The sequence below is a fragment of the Lissotriton vulgaris genome, chromosome 4_1 (genome assembly GCF_964263255.1).
Source record: "Lissotriton vulgaris chromosome 4_1, aLisVul1.2, whole genome shotgun sequence".
Taxonomy (NCBI): domain Eukaryota; kingdom Metazoa; phylum Chordata; class Amphibia; order Caudata; family Salamandridae; genus Lissotriton; species Lissotriton vulgaris.
Genome location: NC_141691.1, coordinates 314,125,143 through 314,142,006, shown reverse-complemented (window position 1 = coordinate 314,142,006; position 16,864 = coordinate 314,125,143). Strand labels below are relative to the sequence as shown.

The 16,864-nt window shown below is 44.0% G+C and overlaps 1 protein-coding gene across 5 annotated transcripts in view; it reads left to right on the top strand.

Annotated features, from left to right (window-relative positions):
• ATP11C (ATPase phospholipid transporting 11C (ATP11C blood group)) overlaps positions 1-16,864 on the top strand; it is an 828,266-nt gene that overhangs the window by 625,632 nt on the left and 185,770 nt on the right. For all 5 annotated transcript variants that reach the window (XM_086918646.1, XM_086918644.1, XM_086918645.1 and 2 more), the window contains exon 17: positions 14,886-14,989. In XM_086918646.1, coding sequence (XP_086774772.1) covers positions 14,886-14,989 — 104 coding nt within the window. The remainder of the gene's footprint in view (positions 1-14,885; positions 14,990-16,864) is intronic.

Here is a 16,864-nt window from a genome sequence, read left to right as displayed (position 1 = left end):
CAGTGATGTGGAGAGCCTGGGACTCACGTCTGAGCATACCCAGCCCACTCGGGGGTGAAAATTGCAAAAAACACAGTTGATGGACAGAATACAGAACAATGTCTTACATTCACCCCAGTACAAAGATCTGGGCCTAAATCCATCGTTTTTTTGCACTCCACACCACCCTAGGTCAGACAATGGCTATATGCAAATCAGCCTTGACCCTGTGCCTCATGGGAACAGCCCAGCCTGAACTACCAAGCCATGTATTTCCTAGACCGAAATCAAGCATGCAAGGACCGGTTTCTGGCTATCAGCCTTCTTCAGCCTGGATATTTAGGGCAAAGAGTTCACGGAATTATTTTCATCTATAAGAGAATACTTCGAAGCAACTTCCAATTACCAAAAATGTCTTTTGTAGGCATCTAAAACAAGCATTGGCAAAGCCAATAAGTCTCGCTTTTGCGAGAGGCTCTATTTTGTTTTCTCTGTTCTACAGTAGTTGTGTGGATAGTAAGTGTAGATTGTTTGTCTTTGTGCTAATAAAATAATTTTTAATCTTTTGCTGATTAAGTGATGTATGTTGGGTGTTTTGTCCGCCTCGGTAGACCTACTGGCTTTGCCAATCTTTTTTTTCTATGTTAATCGTCTGAAACATTAATGCCATGCCGCACCTCAATGCCATTGAAGCCATTACTGCAAAGTACATAAGCTTCCTTTGGCATGTGTTCAGCAAGTTATGGTACATGCTTTTGTTAAGCCATTTCGGCACAGCACACAGAGACTTGGTTACTTAAGTAGGAGAGGGAGTCTTATTTTAGCCTCCATTCATTACAGAAGTTGTATGTATAAGGTATTTATATATAAAATGAATTCAAAGGCAGTGGTGCTCTGTATACTGTCAAGGGGAAACTGGGGAAGGCTTTGGTCCTGTCACTGTCCGGCCTGGACCACACTTATGAAATAAACAAAAACAGAAGCCGGGCAGCTAGCGTCTCTGCAATAATGCGCAACCTAGTATAAACAATTGCTAGGCTGGACAACCATTTGTGTTGAATCACTTTTTTTTGTTTTATAAAAGTTTATGAAACAAGTTTTTAAGCATCAAAAGATACACCACAACATTTGCAAAGATTCACAAATACATTTAATAAACCGAAAAAGACAAATCAAAACACGTATTCAAAACAAAACAATTGTGAAAAACAATTAACATGGACAACTGTACAATGCCTCAAACTAATCAATCATTGAGGCACCAATCCTGAAAATAAACTGAACAAGTGGACTAACGGAATTAAATAATAGCCTACTTGTCACAACCTACACAAGATACACAGTCAATTTATCACACAGTGCTGTAAATAGGAATCACACAGGAACTAGGCAACAATGTAGAAATGTGTTAATTATATTCCTATTACGCCCTAGTTATTTGGTATCTTGGAGGTACAGGACGTCGACGCGTTTCGAACCCAATCACGATTAACGGGTTCTCCTAAGGACATGGACTGGGGGGTCGTTGTCACTGTGAAGTAATTAAAAAGTGGTATCAATGGAGAGCTAGCTAACATAAACTCCTCGCTAGGACTCAAACACTCTAAAAACGTAAAGGTACCTTCTTTGCGGGGGGGCGGGTCACTCCCTGTAAATGAGATAGTATAAAGATCTCAGTTACAAACCGTCTTGCAATGTCCCTATTGTGCTGCACTTGTATATTATTAAGTACCAAACGTACCTCGATGTTGTGGAAGCTTGAAAGAGAAGGGGGTGCCGGCGCACCTTGGATTGTTCGATATACGGGTTTAAAAGCCTAAAGAAAGCGAGAGGACTTCTTAATATAGCCCATTATGACTCAGCGTTGTAAGAAAGTTTGAACATGTTGGATCCTACCTTTGTTTGTAGGCTCTTGAGTCCTCGCTGCGCGCGTGTAAAGGCGGCAGCCGCCGCTCTGGCTTACAAGCTGAAAAGACACAGAGCGGGCGATTTAGGGAATTGTCAATTCTAACTCGCTAAATGTAAACAATGTCTCTCTCAGGAAACTTACTTCTATGTAGATAGAAGAAGCGCTGCAGACCGGCACCCAACTGAATCAGGAAAACAACTCGGAACCCAGGGGGCGTGTCTACCTGTATTTGACTCCGCACGAGTCCTGGTGTTACTTGGGAATTGTAGTTCGAGTTAAAGTAGCTGTGGAATTTGGATACAATAACAAGGTGCAACAAAGGACTCGTGTTGAAATGTGCAGGAAAGTTGAAAACCTATTCCCACGCGATGTCTTTGGTGAGCATTAATTACAAAATTTACCAAAAATTAATGCACAATGGCCACATGAGCTACAGCAAGCGGACACAGATTCTCGCTGCGGACAGAATATTTACAGGTTGCTGAATTCATTTAAGTCATTCAATCCAGACATGGCAGTGTTAAATTTTAGAATGAGGTAAGCCTCTTTTTGGGCTAGTCGTGCATCGGGGTCCCCACCTGCCCCCGGAATGTTCTTAATACTTGCTAAGATCGTCCATTTGAGGTCATTGACCGAACGTTCTTCCTTCAGAAAATGAGACACCAGGGGTGCTGTCAAGACTTTGTTATTTATCCTAGATCTGTGTTGGATGATGCGTTGGCGCACTTCTTGGGTCGTTTTGCCTATATAGACTTTTCCACAAGGGCACGTGATGGCATAAACTGCGTATTTTGTCTTGCAGTTTGTGAAATCCTCGTGTCGCCAATGTTTTTTACCATCCGTGAAATGGGTTCCTTCCGTCAATGGCTGCACACCGAACATGTGCCACACTTGTGATGTCCCTTTACTGGGCCCATATTGAAAAGGGTGCTCTGTGTTTCTCTTCTGGTTGTCCCCCGGGTGGACGAGATCTGTTGTCCAATACTTCGATTTTTCCTCAGAGCAAACAGAGGTTTGCCAATATCAGGTAGAATTTCCTCAACCAGGTGCCAATTGCTCCGGATGGTTTTCTGCACCAGGGTGGTGTGGGGTCCGAAGGTGGATACACATACCATCCGTTCCATTTGTGGTTTCACCCGTTTCTGCAAAAGATGTTCCCGGGGTGTCCCTCTTGCCCTCTTCATGGAGTGTTTCAAGAGTTTGGCCGGATAGCCTCTTGCCTTCAGTTTGTTGGTGAGTGCTTCCCCATGGGTGGTAAAGTCTTCTGTTCTTGAACAATTCCTTCTCACCCTAAGGAATTGGCCGTATGGGAGATTGTTCTTTCAGCTTTTGGGGTGGAAACTTCTGTAATGTAGGGAATTGTTCTTGTCAGTTTTTTTCTGGAACAGTGTCGACTTCAGGCCTTCCGGCGTGGATTTGATCTCCACGTCCAGAAATGGCATAGTTCTGCAATCGTACGCCAGACTGAATTTGATATCTGGACTGCGGTTGTTCAGCCAGTCATGGAATTCTTCTAGAGACTGTGGTGTACCATTCCAGATACACCACACATCATCTATATACCTTAGCCATTGCCCTATGTGGGCTCTGTGTGGGTTGTTATTATACACAAATTTCTCCTCATATTGGGCCATGTATAGTATTGCCATCTCCAGAGCGAAGGGACACCCCATCGCTGATCCCTTAATTTTCAAAAACATTTTACCAAACAAAAAGTGTTATCCTCACTCAATGTGTTGGAGAATAAGAGACGATTTATACCAGCAAATCTCTCAAAAGACCAAAGACAAGCCATTGATGCATTGAAAAATCAGCAGGAAGCTGTAATCAGACCGGCGGACAAAGGAGGGGCAGTGGTTCTGTGGTCCAAAGAACTATACAAAGCCGAAGGAAGGAGCCACGTGTACAATCCTAATTGGTATCGCCGTATTACGCAAGATCCCACGGCAGAAATCACCCACGAAATCTCCCGGATGGTGAAAGAAGCCAGAGAGAATGGTATCATTGGCCCTAAAGAAGCAGAATTCCTAGTCAAGCGCTTTCCCCGTACTCCACACCTGTACTTTCTCCCCAAAGTACACAAAGACCCAAATATACCACCAGGTCGACCGATAGTTTCGGGATGTGACTCAGTGTTGGAGCCAATTTCTAAGTTTGTGGATGTGTTTATCATCGAAGTCCCGTCGTTCCTTCGGGATACCATGGATTTTTTAAATAAGGTGGAAGGATTGGAATTCGATCCAAGCACTCAACTCCTGGTGACAATGGACGTTTCGTCCTTATATACTCAAATTCCACAGCAGGACGGCGTGGATGTCATCGAAATGTATCTTGACTCCAGACCTCGCCCCCATAGAGTCCCGACTGATCTGATCGTGAACCTTGCATCCCTTGCTCTCAAAAAGAACTTCTTTGTGTTTGAGGATGAAATGTTTTTGCAAATTAAGGGATCAGCGATGGGGTGTCCCTTCGCTCCGGAGTTGGCAATACTATACATGGCCCAATATGAGGAGAAATTTGTGTATAATAACAGCCCGCACAGAGCCCACATAGGGCAATGGCTAATGTATATAGATGATGTGTGGTGTATCTGGAATGGTACACCACAGTCTCTAGAAGAATTCCATGACTGGCTGAACAACCGCAGTCCAGATATCAAATTCAGTCTGGCGTACGATTGCAGAACTATGCCATTTCTGGCCGTGGACATCAAATCCACGCCGGAAGGCCTGAAGTCGACACTGTTCCAGAAAAAAACTGACAAGAACAATTCCCTACATTACAGAAGTTTCCACCCCAAAAGCTTAAAGAACAATCTCCCCTACGGCCAATTCCTTAGGGTGAGAAGGAATTGTTCAAGAACAGAAGACTTTACCACCCATGGGGAAGCACTCACCAACAAACTGAAGGCAAGAGGCTATCCGGCCAAACTCTTGAAACACTCCATGAAGAGGGCAAGAGGGACACCCCGGGAACATCTTTTGCAGAAACGGGTGAAACCACAAATGGAACGGATGGTATGTGTATCCACCTTTGGACCCCACACCACCCCGGTGCAGAAAATCATCCGGAGCAATTGGCACCTGGTTGAGGAAATTCTACCTGATATTGGCAAACCTCTGGTTGCTCTGAGGAAAAATCGACAACCAGAAGAGAAACACAGAGCACCCTTTTCAATATGGGCCTAGTAAAGGCACATCACAAGTGTGGCACATGTTCGGTGTGCAGCCTGACGACGGAAGGAACCCATTTCACGGATGGTAAAAAACATTGGCGACACGAGGATTTCACAAACTGGAAGACAAAATACGCAGTTTATGCCATCCCGTGCCCTTGTGGAAAAGTCTATATAGGCAAAACGACCCAAGAAGTGCGCCAAGGCATCATCCAACACAGATCTAGGATAAATAACAAAGTCTTGACAGCACCCCTGGTGTCTCATTTTCTCAAGGAAGAACATTCGGTCAATGACCTCAAATGGACGATCCTAGCAAGTATTAAGAACATTCCGGGGGCAGGTGGGGACCCCGATGCATGACTAGCCCAAAAAGAGGCTTACCTCATTCTAAAATGTAACACTGCCATGTCTGGATTGAATGACTTAAATGAATTCAGCAACCTGTAAATATTCTGTCCGCAGCGAGAATCTGTGTCCGCTTGCTGTAGCTCATGTGACCATTGTGCATTAATTTTTGGTAAATTTTGTAATTAATGCTCACCAAAGACATCGCCTGGGAATAGGTTTTCAACCTTCCTGCACATTTCAACACGAGTCCTTTGTTGCACCTTATTATTGTATCCAAATTCCACAGCTACTTTAACTCGAACTACAATTCCCAAGTAACACCAGGACTCGTGCGGAGTCAAATACAGGTAGACACGCCCCCTGGGTTCCGAGTTGTTTTCCTGATTCAGTTGGGTGCCGGTCTGCAGCGCTTCTTCTATCTTCATAGAAGTAAGTTTCCTGAGAGAGACATTGTTTACATTTAGCGAGTTAGAATTGACAATTCCCTAAATCGCCCGCTCTGTGTCTTTTCAGCTTGTAAGCCAGAGCGGCGGCTGCCGCCTTTACACGCGCGCAGCGAGGACTCAAGTGCCTACAAACGAAGGTAGGATCCAACATGTTCAAACTTTCTTACAACGCTGAGTCATAATGGGCTATATTAAGAAGTCCTCTCGCTTTCTTTAGGCTTTTAAACCCGTATATCGAACAATCCAAGGTGCGCCGGCACCCCCTTCTCTTTCAAGCTTCCACAACATCGAGGTACGTTTGGTACTTAATAATATACAAGTGCAGCACAATAGGGACATTGCAAGACGGTTTGTAACTGAGATCTTTATACTATCTCATTTACAGGGAGTGACCCGCCCCCCCCGCAAAGAAGGTACCTTTACGTTTTTAGAGTGTTTGAGTCCTAGCGAGGAGTTTATGTTAGCTAGCTCTCCATTGATACCACTTTTTAATTACTTCACAGTGACAACGACCCCCCAGTCCATGTCCTGAGGAGAACCCATTAATCGTGATTGGGTTCGAAACGCGTCGACGTCCTGTACCTCCAAGATACCAAATAACTAGGGCGTAATAGGAATATAATTAACACATTTCTACATTGTTGCCTAGTTCCTGTGTGATTCCTATTTACAGCACCGTGTGATAAATTGACTGTGTATCTTGTGTAGGTTGTGACAAGTAGGCTATTATTTCATTCCGTTAGTCCACTTGTTCAGTTTATATTCAGGATTGGTGCCTCAATGATTGATTAGTTTGAGGCATTGTACAGTTGTCCATGTTAATTGTTTTTCACAATTGTTTTGTTTTGAATACTTGTTTTGATTTGTCTTTTTCGGTTTATTGAATGTATTTGTGAATCTTTGCAAATGTTGTGGTGTATCTTTTGATGCTTAAAAACTTGTTTCATAAACTTTTATATAACAAAAAAAGTGATTCAACACAAATGGTTGTCCAGCCTAGCAATTGTTTATACTAGGTTGCGCATTATTGCAGAGACACTAGCTGTATACTGTCAAGGCAGAGCCATCACAGCATATGATTGAAGTGGTAGCTGGTTTGTGGAGCATTGCTGATGCGGTTTAACTAAAAGTGTCAATCAACGTCTGTATCTCAATCACGTCTTTCAGCATCACCTCTGCGCAACCCATCGGTGCACTTGAGTAATGTGATTAGAGTACTCGCACAACTGCTTTCCCTGCTCCTGAACATTAAGTTTTTTTAACTCGCAGACTAGCCGCAAGACTGTGCACTAACAGTTAATTTTTATAAAATACATAGGTGTAAAGTTTGGGTTTCTATATATGGTTGTGGTAATTATTGTTAATGCAATGTGCCTTTGTGGGATGATTGGCAGTCTCACGAGTAGCTCTCCATTGGAAGCATTGGTATCGAGGGGCCGGGAATCAAGAGTGGGACTCAGGGGGTGGGGGGGGGGGGGGGGTGCGAGAAGGAAAGAGCGGTCGACGATGGAGGGGGCAAGCAGCAATGAGGAAATTGGGTGGTGGACGAAACAGGCACCCGAATCTGACAGGATTTACAGGCCTGTTTACAGAGATGGCGCTAGGAGCATGAACACTACAAAGAAACAAAATGGTAACTTTTCCAAAATATGGGCTCAAAGAAACATAATAAATAATGCACATACAGGAACTGAAATAGAAAAAAGTGAAAGGATAGAAGTAATAGACTACTGCTCAGTGAGAGGAAGCAGGACACAAGAAGGAGGGACAAAAATACCCACATAAAAGCAAGCTTTTGGGAAGGATACGCGAAGAAACTAATGAAAAGCAACTGGCAGGCTGTAAGCCCACAGAGTGAATACAGCATGGCTCGAAGAGACAGCGCATGCAATGCTGGGCGGAATCTAATGAATGGGCTCATCTTTTACAGCTAAGCAATGGTAGTCCTTCAACTTTACTTGTTCAATGGTTGTTTCTTGGTGGCCACTACAGTATCTAAGCAGAGAGCTACAATGCTGGTCTTGTGCTCATATGAATCATGTCATTGTAATATGGTTTTGTTAAAAAAACTTGCCTTCCCTCATCCCGAAAGGAGTTCAGACCTTTGCCTAAATAAAACCTAATTACTAACCTCTTCCCTTCGAAGTCCACCCTCCTCAGTGGAGACTTCATACAGTGGATATAACGAAGGGTGGATACTGGTTTAGTGCCTGTGGGGGCCATTTTTGTCACTGGTGGACGGTCTTGCAGCAGTGCTGCAATATTGGCCCCCTGTAACAAAAGCAGGAGCGGCACTTTTTGCTTCCACCAGCCCCCCTTTCCCTCCCCCCGACTCCCCTCGCCTCCAAGGGTCAGTTAAGCAGCAATCTGCCAGGGCTGGTTGCTGCTCCCACTCTGGCCCTGCCTGTGACTCACTTGCTATCAAGTGCAGTAAGCTTATCTCAGACATGTTTGTAGTCAGAGGGTTTATGGTGTCTTGGTTTTCTCAGCTTTACTGAAAGATGCTTAGTTCCTTCTGTTGCTTTCTCATTTGAATATCTTGTCACAAAGAAGCCATCATTCTAGTTTGTGTGGCTCATAGGACCATTACATGTGTTATGCGCATTCAAAGCTGAATGTTTCTTTGACCGTGAGGAGACAATTCACGGTATGCATTCACTTTACCAAAGTAAGGATGATGAGGACAGGCCAGATCTAAAGCACGGTATACATTAGGATTAACAGGGCAGGCTGTGGTGTTTAGTTATTTCTTGAAATGTAGTAGGATCTGTGGTACTAGAAGCATACATTAATGGTATACCTAGGCCATGACATTTTAACTGAGTGGACACAACATCCAAGTGGTTGCAGGGAATTGAGAAGCAACTGAAGTCAATTTTACAAAGGTATGAAGAGTACAGTGACTACCTGAAGATGAAAAGTACACCACAGCTGTAAAGCATGAGGTGGATGAACCAGTCCTAATCATTTGACATATTTTACTAAGATACAGTTAAGGAAGAGCATTTAGTCTGAAGTTGGGTAATTTTCTGAAGGAGAACTTGCAATTTTAAATATATCTTTCCTAAAAATGTTCTTCCCCTGCTGTCTTTGTGAGCACTGTATCCTTCAGTGGTCAAAACTAAATACACTGCTGCCCCTTCTGGCCATTCTGAGAAAACAGCTAGTTGCTGTGACTGAAGAGAGCTGTGTTTTACCTGCAAAGTATTCTCAGTTTCTTGTTGCTTTGATGTTTGAGCCATACGTCCGATTTCATTCCTTTTTTGTCACATGGCTTTTTCAGTAACTTGGTTTGGACCTTTTGCGTTCGTCCTTTTTACCTTGGTGTTGTTCTGTTTAGGTTTTACACTGTTACTGCATGACTTTCTCTGAGGAAAGTCTTGCTCTTGATCAAGCTGCTAGAGGCGAGTTGGGGAGTCCTCCCATAGGGTGAGATTGGTTTGGCCCTGTGAAAGTTCGGTCACAGCTCTCAACACGGCCGTGCTACGAGGTGCCTCTGGGTAAGGTAGATAACACACGGGATGATGTGAGCTCTCACAGTGTACCATGCCTAGCCGGTCATGATCACTTGTGATGTGCTGCAGTAAGTACTAAGTCGGTGTATGTATCCAAGCAGATAAATATTAAGATTGCATGCACAGTGACTCCTGCAGTAAGCGCAGCTTGGAATGTCCTGCATCCAGTGCCAGCAGTGTGGGAGCGTATGCTTTCTATAGCTTAGATCAGAGCTATGCCAAGGTCTGGTGCTGATTCAGAAATCCAGGTCTCGTTGTCATGTTTTCGAGCCAAGACAGTGGCAAGTTTGCAAGAAATCAAAGTCTGTCCATTGGGATGACGAGTCAGGCTGATTATATGCTAGACATATAATAAACACATGTGCAGAGTTCTTTAACCCCTTGCCTGCTCATGACAGAACCACGCCGTCATGAGCCACAGGCGGTGTGTGCTCATGATGGCGTGGTTCCGTCATGCGGCTGCTGCTCTGCCCACAAAGCATTAATTCCCTGCCTGTGCAGGTGAATTAATGAGCGGGCGGAGCCGTGACGGAACCAGGCTGTCATGAGCACAGGCCACCCGTGACTCATGACGGCGTAGTTCCATCACGAGCATGGCGGATTCGGGCTCACACCCCTCGTGCCGCAGTGAAGTTAGCGCCGCAGCCAAGGGGTTAAAGGAAGGTCGGTGTCAGAGCAGTGATATCTCTCAAACCAAATTTATAATAATTACAATGGTTCAGGGTAGGCCTAATAAGATCCAGTAACACAAGGTTAAGTATTAATAGGTCTAATGAACAAATCGCTAAGCGAGCAAGCTTCATAGGGCAACAAATAGTCATTTAATCATAGTATGCAGATTTATATTTACATAAATACATTCAGGTGCTCACATAAGTGACAAGGGTGCGTAACGTGACTAAGTGGAGGTGACACTACACGAAATATCACACAAATAGACATAAAAATCCAGAACTATATGTACAAGTGTGGGGATTTTCAACAGGGGGTCGACAACGTTTTGATATTTGGATACTTTAGATCATCATCAGGACTGGGTAAGCGTTCTGAAATATTTTAAGGAATTGAGGAGCCTAGACAGTCGTCGGTATCTTGGTATAGTTTGGATGGGAAACATTTATATTCTGAGTGGAGGAGATTTCTCAAAAGTTATAATGATCTCATTACTGGAGTAATTAAACTAGTCCCAAGTAGTAAGCCATAGTGGATGGCGACATTGAATGTGAAGGCTTTGCATAGTTCATTAAATTTTATGAAGCCAAGGTAATTCAATGACAGTGCTTCGGGGGGCCTCTTTAGCCTCGTTGAGCTGTGGCCTCTGATCAGGTTCGAGAATTCCTGCTGGTAGTGGTTTAAAGTTCAATCGTCCTCGCGGCTGCCGTGACTGCTGAAGCTGCGGGGGAACCAAAGACATGAGAGGATTATCCTATCCCCTCAATTGAATGCCTGCTCCCAGGTTTCCAATGAAACAACAGACATTCCTGTGTCTTTTCCATTGACTGCTGATTTGTTTATGTTCTCCTAGTGTAGTGGGGAGTTGAGTTCCTGCACTGTTAGTGTGTCTCTTGAATGCTGGATCGGGTGGCTCATAGTGGCGGAGACGTGTCGCCTTAAAGCTTTATGCAGTGTAAATAAAGGAAAAATAAAATAATTACTCAAGGTTATTTTCCTTTAGTTTTTTCTTCCCTTTGCTGCGTCTTTGTAGAGCGGGGTTGCTCTCAGAGCAGGTGGAGGAGTGGTTTGCAGTCCCTATGTGAGCATGTGATTGGACATAGAATACTCTCCATGCAGGCTGCATTACAGCCTGCATGGAGAACATGCCCTCCCCTCCAGATCCTGGCTGAGCCATGTGTTAAAGCACTCCGATGAATCACAATGCTGCATTGCAGCATTGTGATTGACTGTGGGGAGAGTGAGAGCACTGGTGCTTCCAGCTTCCCGTTTCCCCCAAGAAGAAGACTCACGAGAGGCGGCAGCGGCTGGCCAGCCGGGAGGTAAGTGATTTTGTTTTCAACCCATCCTTTCCCCCCCACCCTGCCCCCCACGTCTGCTTCCAGGTAGCAGCTGTCACTGGTGGCTCAATAAACTAATGGATCCATTACAGGGATCTGTGCTTAACCCCTAGGTTACAGGTTCAAATCCTAGTGTATCCACTCAACCTTCCATCTTATTATTATTAATATTATTAAAATTAAATTTGTAATGCGCACAGATACCCGAAAAGAGTTTCCCGGTGCCTAGCACACAAGTTGCTAGAAAGCAAGTGGTTAAAAGCATATTTACTGCTAAAAATGCCAAGTTTTAAGATTTCTTCGAAAGCTCAGCTAAGACGAGTCATTTTTCAAAGACACAGGAAGAGAATTCCATATTTTGGGGCCGAGACAAGAGAAGGAGCAACCTCCCATTCTTGTTAATTTGAATGTGGGGATAACAAAGTCCCCATGAGCTGTAGAGCGCAGGGGACGAGAAGGAATGTAGGGACGGATGATCTCTTGCAGATACGGTGGTGTAACCCCTTGTTTGATTTTAAAGATGTAACACAAAGTTTTAAATTTAATTCTTTGATCGATTTGTAGTCAGTGGAGGTCACGAAGATAAGGCGAGATGGAAGCCTGTCTGGGAACTTGGCAGAGAAGGCGTGCTGCAGAGATCTGCACTACCTGTAACTTTCTCAGTACCGTTTGACAACTACCAAGGTAAAGAACGTTGCCATAATCGAGGCAAAAGGTGAAAAGTGCCTGGGCTACAGTGCATTGGGTATAGACAGGGAGCATCCAGATGATCTTATGAAGCCATCTCAAGACCATAAAGCAGATGGCAGCCACATTAGCCGCCTGTTGTCTCATGTAAAGATTTTCATCAATATTGAAGCCCAGATTGCGGACATAAGTGACAGGAACGGGAAAGGGACACATTTTGTGAGTCCAGTGGTGAGGGCCCCATAGGTCCTTATGCTTACCTAGGGTAACAACCTCCGTCTTGTCCCCATTCAACTTCAATAAATTGAGGCGCATCCACCCTGTCACTTGCCGTAGGCCGCACTGAAGGGTAGATGTTGTATCGTCTTTGGTGGTGTACAATGAAAAAACAATCTGTGTATCATCAGCATACGAATAGAGGGATAATCCTGCCTTTTCCAGGGGTCTAACGTAGATGTTAAAAAGCAAGGGCTTAAAATGGACCCCTGTGGGACTCCGTGTGCTGATGTGCAGATCTTAGATGATGACTTGGCAGAAAAGACCTGAAAGGTGCGACCACTGAGAAATGAGGCAAACCAAGATAAGGCGATGCTACCGAGCCCAAGTGTCCTGAGGGCATTAAGCAAGATGTTATGTGACACGGGGATGTATGACGTTACAACGCATACTTTTACAACGCCTACCTTTACAACGCGGTTTTTACAACGCATACCATTACAATGCATAATGCTTTTAGGCGCTGGACAGTGAATAGTTTAATTTACTATTCCAACTCCAGTCCCCGTGGATAGTAGGGAAGGTTATTGGATAGTAAATTAACCTATTCCCTATCCTAGAGCGCCCCCCAGCGCAATGCGTTGTAATAGTTTGCGTTGTAAAAGTTGCGTTGTAATGGTAGGTAGTTGTAAAAGTTGCGTTGTAACGGTTGTATACCGTGACACGGTATCGAATGCGGCAGTCAGGTCTAATAGAATGAGTTCCGCTGTTTCCCCTCGGTCAAGATGTTGGCGCAACTTCTCAGTGACCCCAAGCAGAGCAGTGTCGGTAGAGAAATTGGCTCTGAACCCGGATTGAGAGTAATGGAGATAACCCACTTTTTCTATGTGTTCAGTCAGTTGCGTATAAATATGTTTTTCCAAAATTTCGGAAAATACAGGGAGCAGAGATATAGGCCTGATAGTACAGAAGAATCTGCTCCGGCCTTTTTCAGTAAAGGGACGACCATGGCCCTCTTCCACTCGGGGGGAACTGAAGCCTCCCGCATAGACGCATTGAGAAGTTCTATAACATCGCCTTTAGATGTTAAAGAGAGCTGGCGTAGGATATTAATGGGCAATGGGTCGAGTGGAGAGCCAGACTTGATGCTATTTAAGCAGTTTTGAAAGGACGTTGCATCAAAAGGATCCAAGGAGTAAAGTTTAGCTGTCAAATTGGAAGTACTGCAATTCATCAGGTCAGATGGAGAAGTCATACTGTACAAGGAGGGAGAAGCCAAAAGTGACCTGTGAATGAGTTCAACCTTCTGGACAAAGAAGTCAGCGATATTATTGCATTGACTTTTGTCAAGAACAGGGGGAGGAGGGGTAGTATCGGAACCAGCTAGCTTCTTTACTGTAGAAAATAAGGCCTGGGGACGGCTTGATGCCTGAGTGATTGTACTTGCAACATAAGAGGTGCGTGCCGTTTTGCAGTCTAAGTGATAACTTTTGAGAGCAGCTTTATAAGCATCTTTGCGAGTAGGAGAGTACGATCTCCTCCATCTTCTCTCTAGAGCTTTACACTTAGACTTGGTGATTTTAAGGTTGTTTGTAAACCATGGGGCAGGAGGATGATGTGTGAAACTACGTTTTGACACAAGGGGCAAACAAGTATCAGTCAATCTTCCAAGGTCAATAAAATGAAAAAAAATTGTTGGATAACGATAAACACTCAATACCTGGCAATAGTGCAAAGGACGTATGCTCTAAAAATAGGTATGTTAGTCATGTTTGTGGCAGAGGATTGATGGAATGAATGAATGAATACAAAGCTTTAAGTTGCCGGGTCTCACTGGTGCCGAGCATCAGCAGTTTTTTAAGGGGGGATGTCGAAAGGGGCCTCTATTGGGCTTTGTTTTGTGCCCTGGCATAGGCGGTCCGCTTTTTCGGGACTGCAGTGACAGCAGGCACATCACTAGTGGAGAAGTTACGGCATGACGTCATGCCAGTTGAGCGGTGTAAGGGAAGGGAAATCCTTTAGAGAGAGCCGTTTTCTCTCTGGATTTCCCTTCTCTTTTTGAAGTTCAGGAGCAGCAACATTGTCGTGGTGTCACCAGGGCTTTAAGTGGAAACTTTTTCAATATTATATACAGGCCATAGTTGCTGCTTATTTATCTTATGCAACTAACAACCATTGACAAAGACAGTAGTCCTCACTTGTTGTAGGTATGATGTTATTTGTTGTATTATATATCTGAAAGTAATGACAGATACAGCAAAATACAAGTTGGGTGGCACACTATGCTAAGCACAGATTTCTAGCCTATGTATTTTGAAGACACGCCTTTATTTACATTGGCCATGCCCCTTTGAGAGACCCCCCCCCGTTTTTTCATCCCACTTAAAGGCCAGAATAAATACCAATTTGGAATGCAAGATAGTGAAAGAATTATTGGATAATTCAACCTTTCCTTGTTCATTGCCATGGCACGTTCTCTGTTTAATATTCTTTGAATAACAAGCAGATGTAGTTCTTGCCAATTAGTGTGCATGAGGAAGCAGTTTAGTGTGAGTTCTACATGTTGTCATTGTGGTATGTTATCTCTTCCTTCAGGAAAGATCTTACTCTTCTGCAAAGGGGCGGATTCTTCGATTTTTCATCGAGTCCAGCAGGATGAAGTGGAGCGAACAAAAGCACATGTGGAGCGCAACGCATTGGTATGTACTGAAAGACAACACCCTCTATTTCCTGTAAAGACTGAACTACTATATGTGACAACACGTGAATTCGATGTTAATAACTATCAGCCATACTCTTCTCTATGTGGCACCTGTTGAATCCAATCTTGATTCTATCTTTGTGATTGTCCTTATATAAAATGTCTCTAATTTTCTTGCAGTATGCAAGCCTCTCTATCAAAAATTTGCATGCAGAGTGTCCTTTGGCGATACAGATACTGCATACGTACATACTGTTCGAAATGGAGGTCTCTAGTTGGCCGAGGTAGGTACCTTTTTCCTAGTAGGGACCCTTCTCCCTAGTCAGGGTAAGGGGGATACACTTCTTAAATAACCCCTGCTCACCCCCTTGGTAGTTTGGCATGAGCAGACAGGCTTAGCTCAGAAGCAGTGTGCAAAGCACTAGTGAACACATACAGTAATACAGTGAAAACACTACAAATGGACCCCCCACCAGTTTAGAAAAATAAGTAATCTTTATCTCAACTAAAACAAGATCAAAGCGACAAAAATCCACAAAACAGTACTAAAAATAAGATTCTTAAGGTAGAAACAGTTCTGTTCCTCGAAAATGCGGGATGTGACGTTGTCCAGTTCCAAACGTATCCTCAGGGCCGAACCGATGCTTGGAGGGGTCCACCTCTGGACAGCCCCAAGTCTGTAATAGATATATACGCAGACCTTAAGATGGTCAAGCGGGGAAGGAAAGGGTGGGGACTGCAGTGTGGGTGACCAGTGAAAACAAAAAGAGAATATAGTGATACTCTTCTTTGGAAGCGAAACAACTACTATGAATGCTCATGGAAGTAATTTGAACCCCTGTAACTACCTGTAAAGGAAAAAAGATGCGACCTCCTAACAGGGAAGTGAGCAGGTGATGACAACTTTTCAGCACCAATACTGTAAGAAGGAAACAAAGGAGATATGTAAATACCTATGTGTCCATATGAGCTCCATACCCCACTGAGTGAATACAGATCCTATCATACATATCCTTAGTATCAGGTGGAGAAGACCAAAAGAGAGCATAGAATTCCCAGGGTAAAAACACCTGCTATAGACCACCCCTTTTGAAGGAAACGCCAAGATTCGCCAAATGCCGATTATATAAGCTGGGAGTAATATCAGCAAAGTAAATGCAAGGGAAACATTTCCCCTAACAGATATTCATATATTCCATCAAAGAAAACAAATACGCTGGTATGGCTCTGTTTCCTTCCTGGAACCAGACCTATCCAATCATAGTATCTTAGCACACTTAGTAGATGGTGCCACAAATTCAGAGTTGTCATCACTCTCCTTATCAGGGCGAACAGTAGTGCCTGTAAATTATTTTCCCTGCATAAGCCACAGGGTGTGACTCTCCAACAGGTTAGAAAAAAAGTAATGAACTAGCCCAGTAAATGTACGAACACGAAGCACTTGAAAACAGAACACACCTTACTCCCTCCCATGAGCCCCTTCTTTTAAAGAACTCCCCAATGTAGGGAGGTATACGTATGAACCACGGCAAATCAGTAATTTCAGCAAAGTACTTACAACACACACCTTACTCCCACGCATAAGCCCCTTCTATCAAAGAACTTGCCAACTTAGGGAAATATGCGTATAAACCACTGCAACTCAGTAACTTCGGCTAAGTACATCCATAGACCAAGGACCTTGAAGCAGATAAGAAAGGGTGTATACTGCACCTTTCTCAGACCAGGAATGGCCACCAAACCCCATAGGAAATGAATAATCGGCAGCTCCGTCTTCAGAGTCCCGGTCTATATCCGGATTTCTTGACGTGGCCCACTATGGTGTGTCTGGCGTCAATTCTCCCAATACTGCTCGGAGTTCAATTTCCCAGCT